Genomic DNA, 20,499 nt, shown 5'->3' with positions numbered 1-20,499 from the left:
AATGTATGAAAATCTCAGAATCGGTGCGACGGAGGACAAGAATATATATTAGCAAGTGCACTCATATACTGCAGTGACTACACGCTAATCATTTTGGTCCCCACATAACCACTTTAATCTTGAGTTGAAGCCTGTATTATACCCCAGAGCTGCAGTCACTAATCTACAAGCTTCAGAGCTGAAATCTATTAATATTGCTTATCGGCTCAATGTCTGCATGATTTTTATTGTAAAAGGTTACATCTTTACATCAAATACTGTGCAGTAATCTAATATAGGACAAACTACTACCCCCTTCTCACTGAATAATAGGAGTTGTTCGGTGCCCTAGCCCTGTATCTTAATATTGGGCTGGCTTATAGATGTCCCACCTTGCCCCCAGTCCCCCGACTTGCCAATAGATAAACCATAACTGTAGTAATACATTAGGTCCTATACAGTTCAGTAAGCAATGCTATCAAAATTACCTCAATATCCCGTGTTATTGGGGGCATCGCTTTCTTACCTTGAATATCTTTTTACAATTCCCGTTCTTGGTCCGACTCTTGTTTTTATTCTTCCATTGCTATGTATTATAAACCATTGTCTGTCTTCTTTATAAATCTTGTGACCATCCAGACTAAAATGAAGAAGTATATTGGGGGAATGAAGAAATTTCCGTCTTATCCTGCCATTCGGCTCGCCCTCCTAACCACATGGAATTATGCAAATATTACCCCACCATATAACTGTAGACATAAACTGCAACAATGTCCTGGTATCCATTACAGTAAAAAAAAAATAATCTAAACATCTGATTTACTGTTTTTTGGACATTCTATCTCCCTAAAATAAGTTTAGACCCTGAAAAAAAAAAATTAAATCTATTTCAGAGTTTTTATACAGAATGTATATGACTTGCATGGACCCCAAAATGGTACCAGCAAATTCTACAGCTCGCCCAGCAAAAAACAAGCCCTCATACTGCTCATTCAATGTAAAATTAAGAAGGTTATGGTTTCAGAATGTGGCGACACAAAACAAATTTTTAGGTTTTCTTTGTAAAAGTACTAAAACATAGAAAAAACCTATATAAATTTGGTATCGATGTATTCACATTGACCCAGAATGAAGTTAACATGTTATTTTTACTGCATGGTGAACGCCCTAAGAAACGAAACCCAAATAACTATGAAGGAATTGCTGTTTTTTCCCAATTCCACCACACAAAGACTTTTTCTTGGAGTTTCCCAGTACATTATAGGGTACAATAAATGGTTCTGTAAAAAACTACAACTGGACTTACAAAAAACAAGCCCTCTTACGGCTCTATCGATGAAAAAAATAAAAAAACGATTTATTTTGGAAAGCAGGGGGGGGGGACGACTAAAATGGAAAAGTTAAAAATGACTGTGGCGGGAAGGGGTTAAGAGGAACAGTAAATGTAAAAATGTATAATACAATTATACAGAAGAATTGCTTCCCATCAGTATTGGCCAGACTACAAAAAAATTCTGCAGCTCCTGAAACAGTCTTGTATAAATTTGGGAGATAGTTACATAGTTCGTACAGTTGAAAAAAGACACGTGTCCATCAAGTTCAACCAAGAGATGGGAAAAGGGAAGGGATGAAACAAAAATTCTACACATTCACATAGGAGCTAATATATTTTCATTCTAGGAAATTATCTCGTCCTTTTTGATGCCATCTCCTGTCCCTGCTGTGACGGCTCCTGCGGTGACTATTCCATAGATTCACAGTTCTCACAGTAAAGAAGGCTTGTCGCCTCTGCAGATTGAACCTTTTTTTCTCCAGATGGAGGGAGCGCCCCCTTGTCTTCTGAGGGGGTTTTACATGGAACAGGATTTCACCATATTTTTTGTATGGCCCATTCATATATTTATATAAGTTAATCATGTCCCCCCTTAGTCGTCTTTTTTCAAGGCTAAATAGGTTTAATTCTTTTAATCTTTCCTCATAACTTAGATTCTCCGTTCCCCTTATTAGCTTCGTTGCTCTTCTTTGTATTTTTACCTCCTTTCTATGAACTGGAGCCCAGAACTGAACTGCATATTCTAGATGAGGCCTCACTAATGCTTTGTAAAGTGGTAATATTACATCCCTGTCTCGTGAGTCCATGCCTCTTTTAATACACGCAGTGGCGGATTATCATATGGGCGATTCGGGCGGCCGCCCGGGGCCCGAGGCTCCCAGGGGGCCCATGGCAGCCCGAACCGCACATTATCGTACAAAACTATTCAGCGCGCTAGCGCTGCTAATTTCCGAAGATGAGGAGGGGAGGAGCAGGGAATTGGCCGGGAAAGGGGTAGGACACGCCTCCCTGACAAGTGCGGGCGCCGCCATGAGTAACAGAACAGCGACGGACGGCTGTTCTGTTGCTCTAAAGCTGCAAGAGAAGACCCGGGCGGGCGTTCACCGGCGCTGAGGTTAGTCGGCTTATCCTCCTGCCCAACTGGTTCCCGACCGCTGGCTGTATTTTTACGGCCAGCGGTCAGGGACGGGTCCTTAAAACCCGAGCCATAGACTTTCTACGGCTCGGGTTTTAACTTGCTGCCCGCGCGATTCGGCAGCTGAATGTCGGGTCTCCGGCTGTCAGTGACTGCCGGGGACCCTGAGGAGAAGACAGAAGCAGCTTTCGCTGCTTCTGTCTTCTCCGATGTCTTCTTACACAGCGTTCAATGAACGCTGTGTATAGGAATAGAGACAGCAGCAGCGGCACTGTCTCTATTCCTCCCGGTGATCATGTGACTGGTCACATGATCGCCGGGTGCCGTTACTAACATACTGCTGCTGGGTCTTACTAGACCCAGCACAGCCCTATTAGTGACAATCGTCACTATGAGAGGGCTGATTTCCCCTGTAACTGGGGCTGCTGTGCAGCTCCAGTTACAGTGGAAAAGATGGTGTAAAAGAAAGAAAAAATATATATAAAGTTCCCCAAAGGTCTTTTTTGACCTTTGAGGAACAGACCATAGTAATAAAAAATAATAAAGTAAAGTGCAAAAAAAAATGAAATAATAAATACACATAAAATACCCACCCCAAAAAAAAACGTTCCCCCCCGCCAATCATTGTTGTAACGCTAGCGCTGACCCAATTACCCTAATATAGACATGTAATATATTAAAATTTACGGTAAACAATGACGATTACAAATAAAAGGTCTATTTTAGGGTAAAACTATGTTATTACCAAAAAAAATAGCTGAAACGTAAAAAAGCTTATTTTTTTTACTATTATTTTCAAACTTTATGAATAAAAATTCTAAAATAGCAAAAAAGTGTGCATAAAAAAGGAAACCTGCATTGTCTACGGAAAAAAACGTTGCAAAAATCACGTCTTTTTTTTTTTCTTTTTATAAAAATGTGTGTTTGGTGCAACTTTGTAATTCCGTTTTATTAAAAAATATTTTCACTTTTTGAGATACAGCTGCTTTGTATCCTGTATCCGTCAGGTCAGCAGGACTGACGGGATCAGTGAAACGGGCCTTGCGCTAAATTATAATCTTAGATGTGATAGATTTGAGGTGGATCCTGCGTGTCACTGATCCTGTCAGTCCTGCTGACCTGACGGATACAGGATACAAAGCAGCTGTATCTCAAAAAGTGAAAATATTTTTTAATAAAATCAATCAATCACACACATACTAATATATATATATAAAATTATGATAAAGTTTTTAAATGTGTACATAACCTTGTGGCACTATATACAAGGGGGAGCGCTGTGTGCCACTATATACAAGGGGGATATATACAAGGGGAGTGCTGTGTGGCACTATATACAAGGGGGATATATACAAGGGGAGTGCTGTGTGGCACTATATACAAGGGGGAGCGCTGTGTGGCACTATATACAAGGGGGAGCGCTGTGTGGCACTATATACAAGGGGGAGCGCTGTGTGGCACTATATACAAGGGGGAGCACTGTGTGGCACTATATACAAGGGGGAGCGCTGTGTGGCACTATATACAAGGGGGGGCTGTGTAGTGCTATCCACAGTGGTATGTGTGTGGCGCTCTTTATAGGGGGGGCTTTTTGGTGCTATTTACAAGAGGGGGAGGGCTGTGTGGCGCTCTCTACAGGGGGCTGTATGGCACTATCTATATGGGGCTGTGTGTAACACTCTCTACGGGGGGATGTGTGATATATAGAGGGGGCTGTGTATGGCGATATCTATGGGGGTGTGTAATATCTACAGGGGCTGTGTGTGGCACTATGTACAGGGGGCTGTGTGTATGTGGTGTTTTACAGTGTGTGGTATTATTATATTCAGGCGCGCAGTGTTTGGTGCTATTATATTTAGGGGTACAGTATGTGGCACCATGATAACTTTATTTTCGTTTATAGGTGTGGAAATGTTGGAAAAGTGAGGAGACGTCTGAGTGGCAAATTCTGCAGAAATGAGTCATGGCCGGGAGAAGTCGTCATGAGTGCTGGACCGGATGGAGAAGAAAAGAGGAAAAAAACTACTAGAATCTGAGACGTCGTCACCTGTGAGTCACTAGATTTATAGAGAATCTGTCACCTCTCCTGACATGTTTATTATAGGAATCCTTGTATTTCACAAAAAGTCTGCAGTCCAGGACTGATAGACAATTCCCCTTATCAGGAGGTTGTGTCCCTGCACAGTGTGATACTGTCAGTATGTAGGGACACCGCGCTGTGACAAGGGAAATCGTAACACTGTTAATGCTTGCCCAAAAAGGTAGTGTTAAAAATAGTTACGGCAGGGCGGCGGTGAGGAAGGAGGGCCCAAGTTTGGGTAACAGCCCAGGGCCCATGGTCTACTTAATCCGCCACTGAATACACGACAATATCCTGCTGGCTTTAGAAGCAGCTGATTGACATTGTGCTGTTATTTAGTTTATGATTTACAAGTACACCCAGATCCTTGTCAACAAGTGACTCCCCCAGTGTAGCTCCCCCTAGGACATATGATGCATGCAGGTTGTTGGTATCCAGATACATAACTTTACATTTATCCATATCTGCCAAGTAGATGCCCAAACACTTAGTGCGTCCAAATCAGCTTGCAATTTACGAACATCTTCCATAGACTGAACATTACTACATAGCTTGGTGTCATCTGCAAAAATAGAAACAGTGCTATTAACCCCATCCTCTGTATCATTAATAAATAAGTTGAATATGATGTTGTTCATTTTCTTCTAATTCCTTCTATTTTCCGCTGACGGGCTGTAAGGTGAAACTATCGTAAGTGTGTGGTGCTTAGTGTTCCTGGACTTCTATTGTAAACAAAGCATTGGGGAAGGGCTCCTGCTGCAGCCAGTTGCCATAAAAAACTATACTTTGCCATTTCCGCTCTATCATTATTAACTTTTTTTACTAATCAACTAGCAGGGTAATCGTTCTTATTAAATATAAGGCATTTACAGGTATTCAGAACCTGTAAACTTAATCATAGAAGATTAAAATCTTCTGAAAAAATTATATTCTACACATTTTTAAGAGATTATTCTGTATTTTACTGAACAAATCCAAGAGAATATGTAACAAACTGAAATTGATTAACAGTGACAAGTATTCTTTAATATAAAATTTTCACAATGCAAAGTAGCGCAATTTATATTTCTCAAAAAGTAGCATGTACGTTTGTGAATTAGGTAATGCCAAATGGTCTAGAACAAACTAGTACATTGTATGAGTGATCTGAGCTGTCGTAACTTCTATTCACTTTACAAATAGTCTAACAGGCATCCTGCATGCAGAGCAATATAAAAATGGAGTAACTCAGGATCAGTACAAGTTAAGTAAAGTGATGTATATACACAGTTACTCCACCTGCAGAATAGTGAGTGCAGCTCTGGAGTATAATACAGTATAGAACTCAGGATCAGTACAGGATAAGTAATGTAATGTATGTACACAGTGATTCCACCAGCAGAATAGTGAGTACAGCTCTGGAGTATAATACAGTATAGAACTCAGGATCAGTACAGGATGAGTAATGTAATGTATGTATACAGTGACTCCAACAGCAGAATAGTGAGTGCAGCTCTGGAGTATAATACAGGATGTAACTCAGGATCAGTACACGATCAGTAATGTCATGTATGTACACAGTGACTCCACCAGCAGAATAGTGAGTGCAGCTCTGGAGTATAATACAGGATGTAACTCAGGATCAGTACAGGATATGTAATGTAATGTATGTACACAGTGACTCCACCAGCTGAATAGTGAATACAGCTCTGGAGTATAATACAGGATGTAACTGAGGATCAGTACAGGATAAGTAATGTAATGTATGTACACAGTGACTCCACCAGCAGAATAGTGAGTGCAGCTCTGGAGTATAATACAGGATATAACTCAGGATCAGTACAGGATAAGTAATGTAATGTATGTACACAGTGACTCCACCAGCAGAATGCTGAGTGCAGCTCTGGAGTATAATACAGGATGTAACTCAGGATCAGGACAGGATAAGTAATGTAATGTATGTACACAGTGACTCCACCAGCAGAATAGTGAGTGCAGCTCTGGAGTATAATACAGGATGTAACTCAGGATCAGTACAGGATAAATAATGTAATGTATGTACACAGTGACTCCACCAGCAGAATAGTGAGTGCAGCTCTGGAGTATAATACAGGATGTAACTCAGGATCAGTACAGGATAAGTAATGTAATGTATGTACACAGTGACTCCACCAGCTGAATGGTGAATACAGCTCTGGAGTATAATACAGGATGTAACTGAGGATCAGTACAGGATAAGTAATGTAATGTATGTACACAGTGACTCCACCAGCAGAATAGTGAGTGCAGCTCTGGAGTATAATACAGGATATAACTCCGGATCAGTACAGGATAAGTAATGTAATGTATGTACACAGTGACTCCACCAGCAGAATGCTGAGTGCAGCTCTGGAGTATAATACAGGATGTAACTCAGGATCAGGACAGGATAAGTAATGTAATGTATGTACACAGTGACTCCACCAGCAGAATAGTGAGTGCAGCTCTGGAGTATAATACAGGATGTAACTCAGGATCAGTACAGGATAAGTAATGTAATGTATGTACACAGTGACTCCACCAGCAGAATAGTGAGTGCAGCTCTGGAGTATAATACAGGATGTAACTCAGGATCAGTACAGGATAAGTAATGTAATGTATGTACACAGTGATTCCACCAGCAGAATAGTGAGTGCAGCTCTGGAGTATAATACAGGATGTAACTCAGGATCAGTGCAGGATAAGTGATGTAATGTATGTACACAGTGACTCCACCAGCAGAATAGTGAGTGCAGCTCTGGAGTATAATACATGATGTAACTCAGGATCAGTACAGGATAAGTAATGTCATGTATTGTACACAGTTACTGCAATTTTTCAATAAATCCATTCATTGAAAAACTGTATAATGGTTCTCAAAGATGAACATACCCTTAAAATTTAAATGTTTCCATATACCTAAGCATCTAATCTAGATTAAAACTGTTTATTCCATATATAAGTTTCACTGACGTACATAAATTTGGAGCTTCCAATACTAATGTAATGCTTAACCCCTCAAGCACTAGCCTGTGCGATGAGTTCTAGTTTGTGTCGACACCATTTGTGGGGGGAATATAACTTATTAATATTTTTTTTTTCAATGAAGAGCTATTCCTTATATTATTTTTGTAACATTTTTTTTACTATTTTCATATATAACCAATATCATATATATTTTTTTTTTTTTTTTTTATAGTTTACTCTTTTCAGGGGCGTAACTAGGGTCCGGGTCACATGCCATCAGACATTAAAAAAAGCCATTCACTCACTGCTCCTGTTTACAGGGCCCACTCCGTATCCCCCCAGGCTGCCACATCAGATTCCGACATACAAGGTCTGTGCCGCTGCCTGGTGTCAGTACCATAAGAGCGTAGCAGCATAAACCCTGTGTGACGTGTCGGGGCCTGATGTGGCAGCCTGGGGGATCCAGAATGGCCCCTTATGTGCCCACTTTCCCTCTGAGTGCAGGGAATGTTGGGAGATTTGAGCATAGAAATCTGCAGAATTGTGAACACAGCTCTGGAGTACTTTATATACAGATTATGTTTTATGTAAAGTTATATTCATAGGATAATTTTTTTGTACTTTCGAAAGACAAACTATTTACTTGTAATTGTGATGTAGGATATTGATAAGAATCATGTATTTATTATTTTAATTTTTTTACACATTTTTATACATTTAAGGGGAGAAGTTAACCAACAATTATTATAAATTAAGAAAAAATAAATACAGTCTTATTCTTATGCCGATGACAATACATAATATAAGAATGACATAGCCTTTGGGTGGCAAAACAAGTAAAAGTGCATGATAAGAGCACGGACGGATTCTCGTTGACCACGCATAGATATTTTATACATAGAAGCTACTTCTTGATTTCTGCATATTCAACTTCGATGTTTTCTGAAGCAATCTTAGGTTTCAGCTTTGAGAAATGAATGGTTGCATACTGCACGTCTTCAAGGTTCATATATAAAGAGGCATCACTGCTGTCCTGTACGGTACAGACTGAATTGGTCCCAATCTCTGTCTGTTGGTTACCCTACAATAAATACAAGGTGCAATTTAAATTGTAGTGTAAGCATCTTTATTCATCATCATTCGTCAATTATATGGTCCCATTAAAGGGTTTGTCGAATCAGACACAGAATCCCCCCTTTATTGGCCAGAGTCAAAAGGCTGTACATAGAGTGCATCTCGCCCTGGAGGCACCATCTCATTATTTTTGCCCCTCTCCAATCAACACATTATCAAGGGACCATTCATGTTCAAACCAGACAACTCCTGAAGGGTCTAAATGGCTCTAAGCGCCCTTTTACACGGGCCAATTATCGGGCAAACGAGCGTTGCTCATTCCCGATCATTGCTCTGTGTAAACAGGGCAACGATCAGCCGATAAAAGAGCAAACGCTCGTTTATCGGCTGATCATATCGTTTATGCAGCCGAAAATATTATCATTGTCGAGAAGCATATCTCCCTGTGAAAACAGGGAGCTGTGCTGCCGACATGATGGTAATGTATGGGGACGAGCGATCGCAGTAACGAGTGGTCGTTCTCATACATAGCTCCGTGTGAAAGGAGCAAACGATGTCTGATTGATCGATGCTCGATTACACGGCCGTATAAGAGGACCCTGACTGTCATTACCCTACATGAAGCACTCACCCATACACTAATCTCTCGGGGCTATAAAGTCTTATAGGGGTATTCCAACCAAATAAAAACAAACAGATTTATGCCATACCCGAAAGACTGTTTTGCTCCAATTTGCAGTCATCATAGACGGACTTGGATTGCAAAACGGGGGTCCCAAGATGCATGTTCTCCTGATAGGTGAGGGTCTTAGGGGTGGGATTCCTATTTATCAGATGGCCTATACTATACATTGTTCGCAATGGCCCTTTAAAGACCCTCAGCCACATAAGAAGATGTTAGTACTATAATTGGCATTTCATGGTTTTGGGGCCCCATGGTGATTATTCCTTGGGGTGCAGGAGCTTCAACCTTTTCCTCTGTATGTTGTATATGAGTATACATGTATACATTGGAGAAATATTGTTACTTGGTGTTTACCCTGAAAAATAAGGAGCTGCTCAAATCTGATTATTATTATGCTTTATTTATAAAGCACCAACGTATCACGTAACATTGTTCGTTGTAAGATAGTGGAGTGCAAACAAAGGCTACAACAATACAGAAACAAAAACACGATGAATGAGAAGAACCAATACATTGGATTTAGTGGTTGAGGGTGGAGGAACTGTGGCTGGTGGTCAGACGTGTAACTTGAAGCTTCTGAGCCCCAAATCAGTGATAGAGCCCACCACCGACTATGTGCCATTGTTATTACTGGTATTTATGTGGCATATGGAATTTTGTGCCCCCCTCAAACACCAGGGTCCTGGTGACATTGGTAGCTTTGCACCTTCTACAGCTATAATAAAGATGGTAGTGCTTTCTTTTTGAAACATAAGTTAGAGTTAAGAGGGTGATGGATAGTGAGATATAAAGTGACGAGTCTTAGGCAAAGTTGAAACTTTTTGAAGGTGGGACCAGTCTACTGGAACAAGGAGAACATTTGAGTGAATGGGGGCTACCAAGTGAAATCATGTAGCCATGGATTTCAAGGAGGTAATAAGAGAAGTTGATTATAGAGGAGTGGAGGGCAGTACAGGGAGTATCTTACGATAAGAACAGAAATGTAGGAGGACAACAGTTGTGAAGGGATATGACGGTAAAAATAACTTCGTTTAAGCCTTGGGTTGACAGAAAGTCAGCGAAGAGACAGTCAAGTGGAGCATAAGAAGAAGAGCTTTGGTAAAAGTAGATTAGACATTGATGTTCATGGCAGAATATAGCGAGAGCCTAATTTGTGGGAGACCAGGTAGGAGAAGGTTGCCGTAGTCAAGGTGAGAAATTACAGTTGCGTGGATTAGGACTTTGGTGGTTTCTTGAGTAAGGGAAAATGTATTTTTGAAATGTTATGTAGACTTGAAGATGTTCTGAATTTGAGTGGTAAATGATAGATCTGAGTCAGGGGTAATATAAAGGTAGTGAGTATGTGGGACAGGAATAATAAGAGAACTTTTCGGGAGATCTTACTAGAAGTTTCGCACAGTGGAGGGTTGATCATGAGCTTAGTTTTGTGTAGATTAGCTTTTAGGCATCCCTCAGACACCTGTGAGTAAAATATGGAGGAGAAACATTCGAAAGAACAGAGAAAGAGAGGTCTGGAGGTAGATCTGAGTGTTGTCATCATTCTAGGTATCTTCCCTTCCCAGTAGACGATCATTGTCATGGGATTCAGTCGTATGGGGGACTACGTGTCTCTTGACCACTACACTCCCTTTCTCCTTGACCTTACTGTCGGGGGTTTCACCTACTTCAATTCAGGTATACCACACTGGTCTTAGACCTTGTTGCCTCTGACACTTACACCAACGTCACAAATGTGATTGTTCAGTGCTTCTGACGTTCCTTATGTAGCTCTGTAGTCTGAGCCTTCACATGGCAGGTGAAGTAGAATGATCTCTCAATGTTTACTCCGCTTCTACTTCATACTGTTCTCAGCAGATGTTCATTCATCGAGCTCCATCATCTGGACACCAGGATTTTTTTTTTCTGTTAGTCCCTGGTCTACCAGGACCATAAGGATCTCACAGTAAACATAGTGACGTTATTATAACACCTGCACAACCAATCCTGTACTTTTTGGGAAAATATTGTGCTGAGCAGGACATATGATTAGAGAGTTTTTTTAATAAACGATATGGAAATAAGTTTTCCAGAGAAAACTTCCATGACATGTCAAAGACATTGGTACCCCACTGATCTTGAGAATGAGGGTACTCCATTCTTTGTTCTCAGTGTAGAAGTAGTCACATATGAGTAGTCACTCTCAATATAAGTGTATGGGGGTTATGGAAACCTTGGAGAGAACATTCGGAGGTCCTTGTAACAATACCTGATGAACAGGTCATGAGCGTTCCCTGGAGAACCTCTTTAATTGAATTATTCTGTAATATATTATCAGCCATCAGGTTCACTTACATAAATGTCCTCTTCTGAGTTGGTATGAACCACACTGCAGTTATCACCATTGATTTCCTTCTTGTCTTCCGGTTTCTGTGCCAACCTCTTCCTATATAGAAAAAAAGTCATTAACTTGATAAACTCAAAATTAATCTTCAGGATTTGTTTCAGTTTTCATATTTCGATGTAAAAAAACAGGAAGAGTGGAGCAGCTGTAAGATGGCAGCAGCTCCTTTCTATCTTCCTGCAATGATTTTGATAATAGGATCAGAAAGACTTGTTGTTGGGATCAGCATGGTTTGGTTTAAACTTCTCACATATATCATCAACACCTGTGGTGGGTCAACTTGCCAGAAAATATGGGGGGGTCTTACTGTTGGGACTCCTCGTGATATATAATTACATTAATCCGCACAAAATTTTGGAGATGAGAATGTAATAGTGGACATAAAAAAAAAAAAACTTTATATATTTCGTAGACCACTAAATGGTAGTGAGGCCAATTCTGTTTCCCTTTGGGGCCCTATTTCTATGTACGCCCCCGTCTGGTGATAAAATGAGTGGAACTAGGGTGCCTACTGAAATTAATAATCGTCTACCACATCCATTGCCTTCAAATCCCGCAGTACCAACAGTTTTAAAGGGGTTGTTCAGGATTAGAAATAAAGGGTCTTCTTTTTTTTTCCAGAAATAGCGCCACTCCTGTCCATGGGCTGTGTCTGGTATTGCAGATTTGCTCCATTTACTTAACCGGTTCAGGACGGGACCAGACACCGTTTAGCCATTTTTAGCATGCGTTAGTTAAACAGCTATTACTTTTTTATTTGTTGGGCTATTGATTTTTGTTTTTACATAACCAATGCAGGTTTCTTTTTTTATACACATCCTTTTTGCTATTTTAGAATTTTTAGGCTTACATTTTGAAAATAATAGTAAAAAAATAAGCTTTTTTGCTTTTTACCTATTTTTTTCTGGTAATAACATAGTTTTACCCTATAATAGACCCTTTATATGTGATCGTCCTTTTCTACCATAAATTTTAATATATTACATGTCTATTTTAGGGTAATTGACTCAGGGGACTTTATTTTTTTACTTTCTTCTTTTACATCATGTTTTTCCACGGTAACTGTGGAAATCAGCCCTCTCATAGTGACTATTGTCACTAATAGGGCTGTGCTGGGTCGAGTAAGATCCAGCAGCGGTCTGCCACTAACGGCACCCGGCGATCATGTGACCAGTCACATGATCACCGGGACCAATGGAGGCAGCAGCCTCTATTCATATACACAGCCTTCTTTGAGCGCTGTGTAGAAGAGATCAGAGAAGGTAGAAGCAGCTGCTTCTATCTTCTCCTTAGGGTCCCCGGCAGTCACTGACAATGATAAGATGTCATACCAGACTCTGGCCTTAGATAAAAATGGTTCTGATACTGGAAAAAAAAAATCTGATTGATTATTCTAACCCTGGGCGACTTCTACATCACTACCAAAACCCCAGTATGTTAAAATATGGAAGAGTAACTTACTTTCTGAAATGATGCATGGCTAAGAAGCCTCCAATGAACAACACAACAATGACAACTATACAACTGATGGCTGAAATGATTTCAATGTTGTAGCCAGATTTAGCTGGGAAAAAAAAAAAATCATCAGTAATTGTATTGTTTCTAGAAACAGCGCCCTCCAAGTCTACAGGCTGTGTTTGTTATTGCAGCTCAGCTCCATTCAAGTGAATGGTGCTCAGTTGCAATACTAGACACAGCCAACTGACATGAGTGGTGCTGTTTAGCTTAGGGTCAGTTCCTTAATTTTCTCCAAGATTCTCCTAGACAATCTCAAGAGTCCATCACTTGAACAGAGAATTTACAGATGTAGCCATCTTTATCTTGACTCTTAATGCATTAAATACACAGTGGCAAGAAACTTTAATTTGAGTTTTTCAATGACTTTTCAATGGCTTTTGTGGTGTGATATCACACTGCAGCAAGTTATCAGAGTCAAGATAGACTTGGCTACATCTGTAGCCCGTGGCTTGTAATATGGTTATCACGATGGTGACACAAAGGTTTGGCCGTAATCAAACAAATATTCTAATGTTGGAAAATTCATTTGTAAATCACATAGGGGCAAAGTGGAACCAATTTCACATTCCAAAATTGTTCCGTTCACTGCAGAAATTAAAATTTTGCAAATTTTTTTGGAGTATTTTTGAACATTTTTATAATTATTACTTACTGTATTCTAACAATAGCTGATCGAGCCTTCCATGCTTATTAGAGCTCATGCACTGGATAGACTTGATATCCGTCCGGCTTGATTTAAGGGTCAGTGTACTGTTAGTCACTGCATTTATTGTCATGGTGAAAATATAAAGTTCTTTATCACTGTGGTTCGAAGAATATAATTTTCCATCAATATTCCATTCAATATCTGCGGTAGGAAATGACTGGATAACGCACACACACTCAATGTGACTTTCATGCTCCCAGCAGCTGGAATTCTTCCCTGTAACAGTTTTGGGTTTATCTACAACACAAATAGAGATTTTTTAGAATTATTTTTTCTTACATTTCAAAAGATTTAATGTCACGCCAATATACCGATATAGTAGATTTGGATTTATCATATGAAGGGGTTTTCCCACTTTTAGAATTGTTGACCTTTTGCTATGACGTGCCCATACCTTCTGATCGTTAGGGTCCCCAACCTGTACCAATGTTTAGAATGAAGGACTGAGGTCCCATCGTTCTCGGGATTAGAGATGGTCCCAGAGGCCGAACCATGAACGATCATAATGTTATAGCATATACTAGAGATATGCTATAACATTTTAAGATGGGAATACCCCTTTAACGTGCATTTTTCCATAGCTCCGTGACTTAAAGGTTTGTTCATTTTGGAAAACCCCTTAGCATATAAACATGGAGGTAATAGAAGGGGGTGCCCAGATTTTAAGTTACCTTTGGAGGCTTATCTACTGTAACCGCCACCACCGCACCTCTCTCCTCCACTTATACTCACCTCTTCACAGTATCGCTCCATTCACGCCAGGCCGCGGCCTGAAGTCCGTCCACAAAGTGCCAGCCCTGGTACATCTACTATTCCTGGTACTACTGAGGACAGCTCAGACAAATAGTTACTTAACTCTCTGCACCTGCTGTCCTTGGCTCTGGAGTAGCAGCATACACTAAGGCTGGATTCACACGAGCATGTTCGGGCCGCAAGTCCCGGACCGAACACACTGCAGGGAGCCGGGCTCCTAGCATCATAGTTATGAATGATGCTAGGAATCCCTGCCTCTCCGTGGAACTACTGTCCCCTACTGAAAACATGATTACAGTACGAGACAGTTGTCTCGAAGCGAGGCAGGGACTCCTAGCATCGTACATATCTATGACGCTAGGAGCCCGGCTCCCTGCACTGTGTTCGGTCCAGGACTTGCAGCCTAAATACGTTCCGTCCTTTAAGGACCGAACATGCTCGTGTGAATCCAGCCTAATTGGTCATCTTTAGCCCTGTTGCTTCCCTATATAACGCTCTGCCAGAGCAATAAGGTTGCTCCCTCTTAAAGCTTGGTTCTGTGTTTGCTGTTATTGATCTATTGGACTGTATCATCGATTACTTTTGTTTGCCTCCTGCCTACCGACACTGGAACGTGACCCTTACAATTCTTCAGTACCACTGCCTATAACTACTGCTACGGATCCGTACTCTAGACTGTTCACCTAAGTGTCATTTGTCACCTCTATTCCGTTGGTTAATTATCGGCTGTTGTATCGGGAGACTATTTCGGGAGATCAGGGGATTCCTCGCCCTGAAGGCCAAGGCCCTATACAAGGGTTGGAGGGTGAAAAGCCTGGTATATATACCCTTATATATATACTCTATACCCTTTGCCGTCCGAAAATATTATTACTACGCTATATTGGACGGAGCCCATCACATCTACTAGATGAATTGAGACTGATAACTTGTTACATTGCCAAGTTTCCTCAAAAAGAGATTGTGGTCATTGGTAGCCACTGCTGGTGTTTTGGATTTCCCTATAAAATAGCAGCTCTGTAAGGTCATTTTTGACTCTCATAACCTTCAAAGACAATATTTTGATTTTCAGAGAAAAAATATCACCATTAGTTCTTGAGGTAGCTATTCATATCTCAGCTTCCTGGACCGAAGGAATTGGGTTAACTGCAGTCAAACTGGAATTTTTAGGTTTTGAGTAGAGCCAGGGAGCGAAAGGAGGAATAATGGAGGAATTATAATCATTATTAACCCATGTAACGAGGCATGACAGCTCATTTCTAGAACTACAAAAGCCCACAATGGCTCATAGTATGATATATTTTTTCAAAAATTTTAATTTTTTTTACTTACAGGTGACTTTGATGTTGACCGAGGACATTGATTTCCCATAATTATTACTGGCTATACAAGTGAACTTTCCTTCATCACTGATAGATAAATAATATAGGGTAAGATGGCCATTGACTTCAGTTTGGTTATTACTTGGCCCCGATGTTTTCCAGGACAAGGAAGCTTCCGGGAGGCTTTCTGCAGTGCAGAGTAAAGAGAAGGTGGACTCCTCCTTGATGTATATCATATGTTGGTCGTCTATAGTACAATCTGTGGTTAAATAGAAAAAATGATGAATAAATAGGGATTGTATTGCATGCTCTCTACTCACATTGGATCTCAAACCGGTAAAAAGTTGTCATTGATCTTCACGATGAATGCTGCTACTCTTGAGAACAACCAAGTTTTCGATGGGGCTAAACTGGACCTTATCTTATTATTATATGATACATTGTTGGAAATAGTGAGTCGGTAAAGAGCCTGGACTACAGCACCAGCTCAGGGACTGGATGAAGGGAGGTCCAGATAGACGTGGTGCTTCCTTTAGGTCACTTTATCTTATAGGCAGATGTTAAACTTGAAGCTCTTAGGCCCCATTGCAAAATCTAAAATAGACCCCCATCTTCCGTAATACAGGTCTTCTTATTTGGCAGAGGGGCTTTTGGGAACCCTCAGGATTCTGAGCCACGATGCGACTGCTATATCTGCACCCCGTACAGCTAAACCCCTGCCTATAGGACAATTTAACATTTCTTTCGAGGAGAACAGTTTGAGGTTGGCCGGAATTCTGCTACATGGGGGTATGGATAATATGATGGGACATAAACTCTACCAATAAGAAGAGTCAAAAACCAAAGACTTGAAGAGACACAAAAACACATTTGGACCATTGAAAAAGGAAAAGGATGAAGGGACCAAACACAGTTCTCCATTACTTCCAGATCCAACAAATTGAATACAGTAGGTTTACAGATACTAAAATAGAAGAAGTGTGAACATGTTTCCAAAAAACAGCCGGTCATTCCAGAAACAACCAGTACAAAGAAAACACAGATAATATTAATACTACAGAACAGAGCAAAAATATAAATATCCTACACAAAAATAATCTTCAACACAAAAATAATCTTCAACACAAAAATAATCTTCAACACAAAAATAAACTACAACACAAAAATATTCTACAACACAAAAATATTCTACAACACAAAAATATTCTACAACACAAAAATATTACGACCGCAAATAACACATGGTGTTGTACAAAACATAATTTATAATGTTAGACTTAATGTGTGCTACTTGTGTATCGATAAAATTAAAACACAATTAAATTAGTAAAGTCATTATTGTACCTTTAGTCGTTGGACAGATTATATTTGGTGTTCTAGGGGGATCTGAAAAAAAAATATATAATTTAAAAAAAAGCAGAAGGAAGGATTATGCATGGGAAACAAATACATCTATTTATTTATTTTTTTGCATTGCTGGTCGAGAGGATTCTTGTGATTCACTCCAGGACTACAACCATGCTTGGTCCTGCATTGAGTCACATGATCCCTCTATACCGGCCAGCAGCACAGAGAGCGGTCAGTGAAGGAATGGGAGTTGCCACATGTGCTCATTTGCATATGCCCACCTCCCCACCCCATTTGTCACTTAATCAGTGGGGGCTCTATTACGGCTTCCTATAGATACCCTAAATTAAATGTATATATCATCAGAAAATGACGTATTATTTCACTCAGATTGGTGGTGTTTTTCTTGTTATGTGACTTTCAATATGAAAAAAAAATTAATAATCCTGAAATATCCTAGCTCTCACACTGGCCAATGGAGCACACTGTTGCCTGACATTTCCTGTTTTCTGAAGCCGATTTTTCAGCTTTGTCGTGTAGACTGGGAGAGAGGCAGCAGTGCCACCTTTTTATCATAGAGGGTTGGGTCAACATAGACCTCTCATTTATAATAGCCATTGTTAGCAAGGTAATTTAATTATCATTAGAGGGCAGGGACAGCAGAGTTATCTCATCATTAGAGGGTGAGGATTTAATGACAAATTACATCTCTATTTTACTTCTGGATGCTTAGATAAGGCAGGATAGTAACACTATACAATATACACATACATAAGGCTCTGTATGCAGCTCCCCTGCAACCTCCTCATCTCTGGGGGAGGGGCTGTACTCCATTTCTTTCTGGAGATTGTATTAGTCTATTGACACTTGTCTGACCATTAACTCTCATTCAGTGAAGCTGCCATAAAGCACACACCCCCTGCTGCACTGTCTATACTATATAGGCAATAGTGGAAAACAATTCATGATTCATTGTAATGTTCTTTGGGTTCTCGGGGTCTACTCACAGTGAACTATTATATAAATGGTCCTGTTTGAGGTCCCATGGTCATTCTTTCCCAAACACAAGTATTTCCCAGCATCACTGAGACTTATATTGTCAAGCCAGTAGATAAGAGTGGGTCCATCAGTTGGTCCTTCTTTTACATCATCACCCACAAACCAAGTAATTTTGGCGATTGGGTTGCTGTCCACCGTGCAGTTTATCATTTTGGTGTCTCCTTCTACGACTGGAAAAGTAAAGTCCTCACTGGTGGCACCGGCTAAAAACAAGTATCATAGGAAAAGCATAAGAGAAATAATTTTTAGTTCGGACTAAGGTAAGGACTAAGGTCCGTTCATTGTAAGCTTTGATATTATCATAGCAAACATAGGTCATATCATCTAGAAGAATTAATCATTCCCAAAAAGTAATAAAATTAATAAATCTCTGGATTAGACTAGTTGTCCAGTACAAAATCTCAAGAGCCCGAATGCTATGTGAACACATCCTTAGTCTGTGAAGTTTGTCATTCTGGAGTTAAATATGTATTAATGTGTACATGTCAAAATATATATGTAGGAGAAACTACAAAGGAGTTAAAGGGGTTGTCCACGATTGGAAAAAAAATAGCTGCTTTCTTCCAAAGACAGTGCTACTCCTGCACACAGGTTGTGTGTGGTATTGCAGCTCAGCCTCACTCACTGCAATGAACCAATTGACTGGTGTGGCGCTGTTTCTTTAAGTAGAAGGGTGTTATAACATGTGGGTACAATGAATACTGGAAAAGATTCTCCCGTCTGGTGAAACTCATACGTTCTTGTCATTAAAATGATACAATTCTCTGATGGGAATTCACCCAAAAACTTTGGGTCCAAAAGGGCAACATAGACAATCTACTACTAAAGATGAGGTGAATTTGTAGGCTCAAGTTATTGACCCCATAATGAATAATTTACATTCACACCCTATATAGGTTCATAATATAGGATAGGAGAATGGTCAAAATATATCTAAAAAAAAAGATCAGAAGAAAAAAGAGAAATTATTTAATAACGTAGGTGCCTAAAATTGTAGAAGACAATATAATAATAAGAAGAAGAATATAAATATCAAAATAAATAAATAACAAAAAAAAGCAAAAAATAAATAAATAAGGAAAAAAGGAAAAATATCAAAATACATAACAGAAAAATAAAACATAAAAAGTATCAAAATAAATAACAAAAAAAGGAAAAAAGCAAAAATATCAAAATAGAGAAAAAAGATAAAAGCAGAAATATCAATATGTCAAAATAAATAAATAACAAAAAAAGGAAAAAAGGAAAAATATCAAAATACATAACAAAAAAGAAAAAATATCAAAATAAATAACAAAAAAGGAATAAAAATATCAAAATAAATAAACAAAAAAAAGAAAAAATGAAATAAATAACAAAAAAAGGAAAAAAGGAAAAATATCAAAATACATAACAGAAAAATAAAAATTAAAAAGTATCAAAATAAATAACAAAAAAAGGAAAAAAGCGAAAATATCAAAATAGAGAAAAAAATGTCAAAATAAATAAGTAACAAAAAAAGGGAAAAAGGAAAAATATCAAAATACATAACAAAAATTTTTAAATAAAAAGTATAAAAAAATAAATAACAAAAAAAAGGAAAAATATCAAAATAAATAACAAAAAAGGTAAAAAAAAAATATGAAAAATAAATAACAAAAAAGGGAAAAATAAAAATATCAAAATAAATAAAGAAAAGACAAGAAAAAAGCAAAAATATCAATATGTCAAAATAAATAAATAAACAAAAAAAAAAGACAAAAATATCAAAATAAATAAAACAAAAAAAAGGAAAAATATCAATATTCTTACCTGGAGAGCCTGGAGGTCCTGTCCGGGGTGGAGAGTATTTTGGGACAGGATCTGGGAGAGAATATAAAATCAGGGCAGTATTATCCGAAAGGAAGAAAAATATAGGATTCAGCAACAACGACTTCTGCAGGTGAAATGTAGTATTACAGGGTGAATTCAGATGACTAGGTCCACCAATTCTGGGTTATAGAGGGGGGTCCCGATTGAGATTTGGTTTATAGGATAAAAGGGCAATTGAGGGATCTCCTTCCTACAGATTATTGTTTTTGGGGATATCACCCGCACATATTAGTGAAGAATGTTATTACCTCTAATGGTGATGATCACATCGGGAGGGTCTGCAAAAAAAGGATGGAAATACATTTGTTATAGA

At 39.1% G+C, this 20,499-nt stretch overlaps 1 protein-coding gene across 1 annotated transcript in view; it reads right to left on the bottom strand.

Moving 5' to 3' along the window:
* Positions 1-8,319: 8,319 nt before the first annotated feature.
* LOC142661617 (sialic acid-binding Ig-like lectin 16) overlaps positions 8,320-20,499 on the bottom strand; it is a 19,791-nt gene continuing 7,611 nt past the window's right edge. The window contains exons 4-12 of the mRNA XM_075839036.1: positions 20,435-20,464; positions 20,127-20,177; positions 18,284-18,538; positions 17,274-17,315; positions 15,940-16,188; positions 13,801-14,091; positions 13,092-13,194; positions 11,582-11,672; positions 8,320-8,572 (exon numbers count right to left, since the gene is read on the bottom strand). Of these exons, the coding sequence (XP_075695151.1) occupies positions 8,396-8,572; positions 11,582-11,672; positions 13,092-13,194; positions 13,801-14,091; positions 15,940-16,188; positions 17,274-17,315; positions 18,284-18,538; positions 20,127-20,177; positions 20,435-20,464 (1,289 nt within the window). The 3' untranslated portion in view covers positions 8,320-8,395. The remainder of the gene's footprint in view (positions 8,573-11,581; positions 11,673-13,091; positions 13,195-13,800; positions 14,092-15,939; positions 16,189-17,273; positions 17,316-18,283; positions 18,539-20,126; positions 20,178-20,434; positions 20,465-20,499) is intronic.

The sequence above is a fragment of the Rhinoderma darwinii genome, chromosome 10 (genome assembly GCF_050947455.1).
Source record: "Rhinoderma darwinii isolate aRhiDar2 chromosome 10, aRhiDar2.hap1, whole genome shotgun sequence".
NCBI lineage: Eukaryota > Metazoa > Chordata > Amphibia > Anura > Rhinodermatidae > Rhinoderma > Rhinoderma darwinii.
This window is presented reverse-complemented; position numbering and strand designations above follow the sequence as displayed.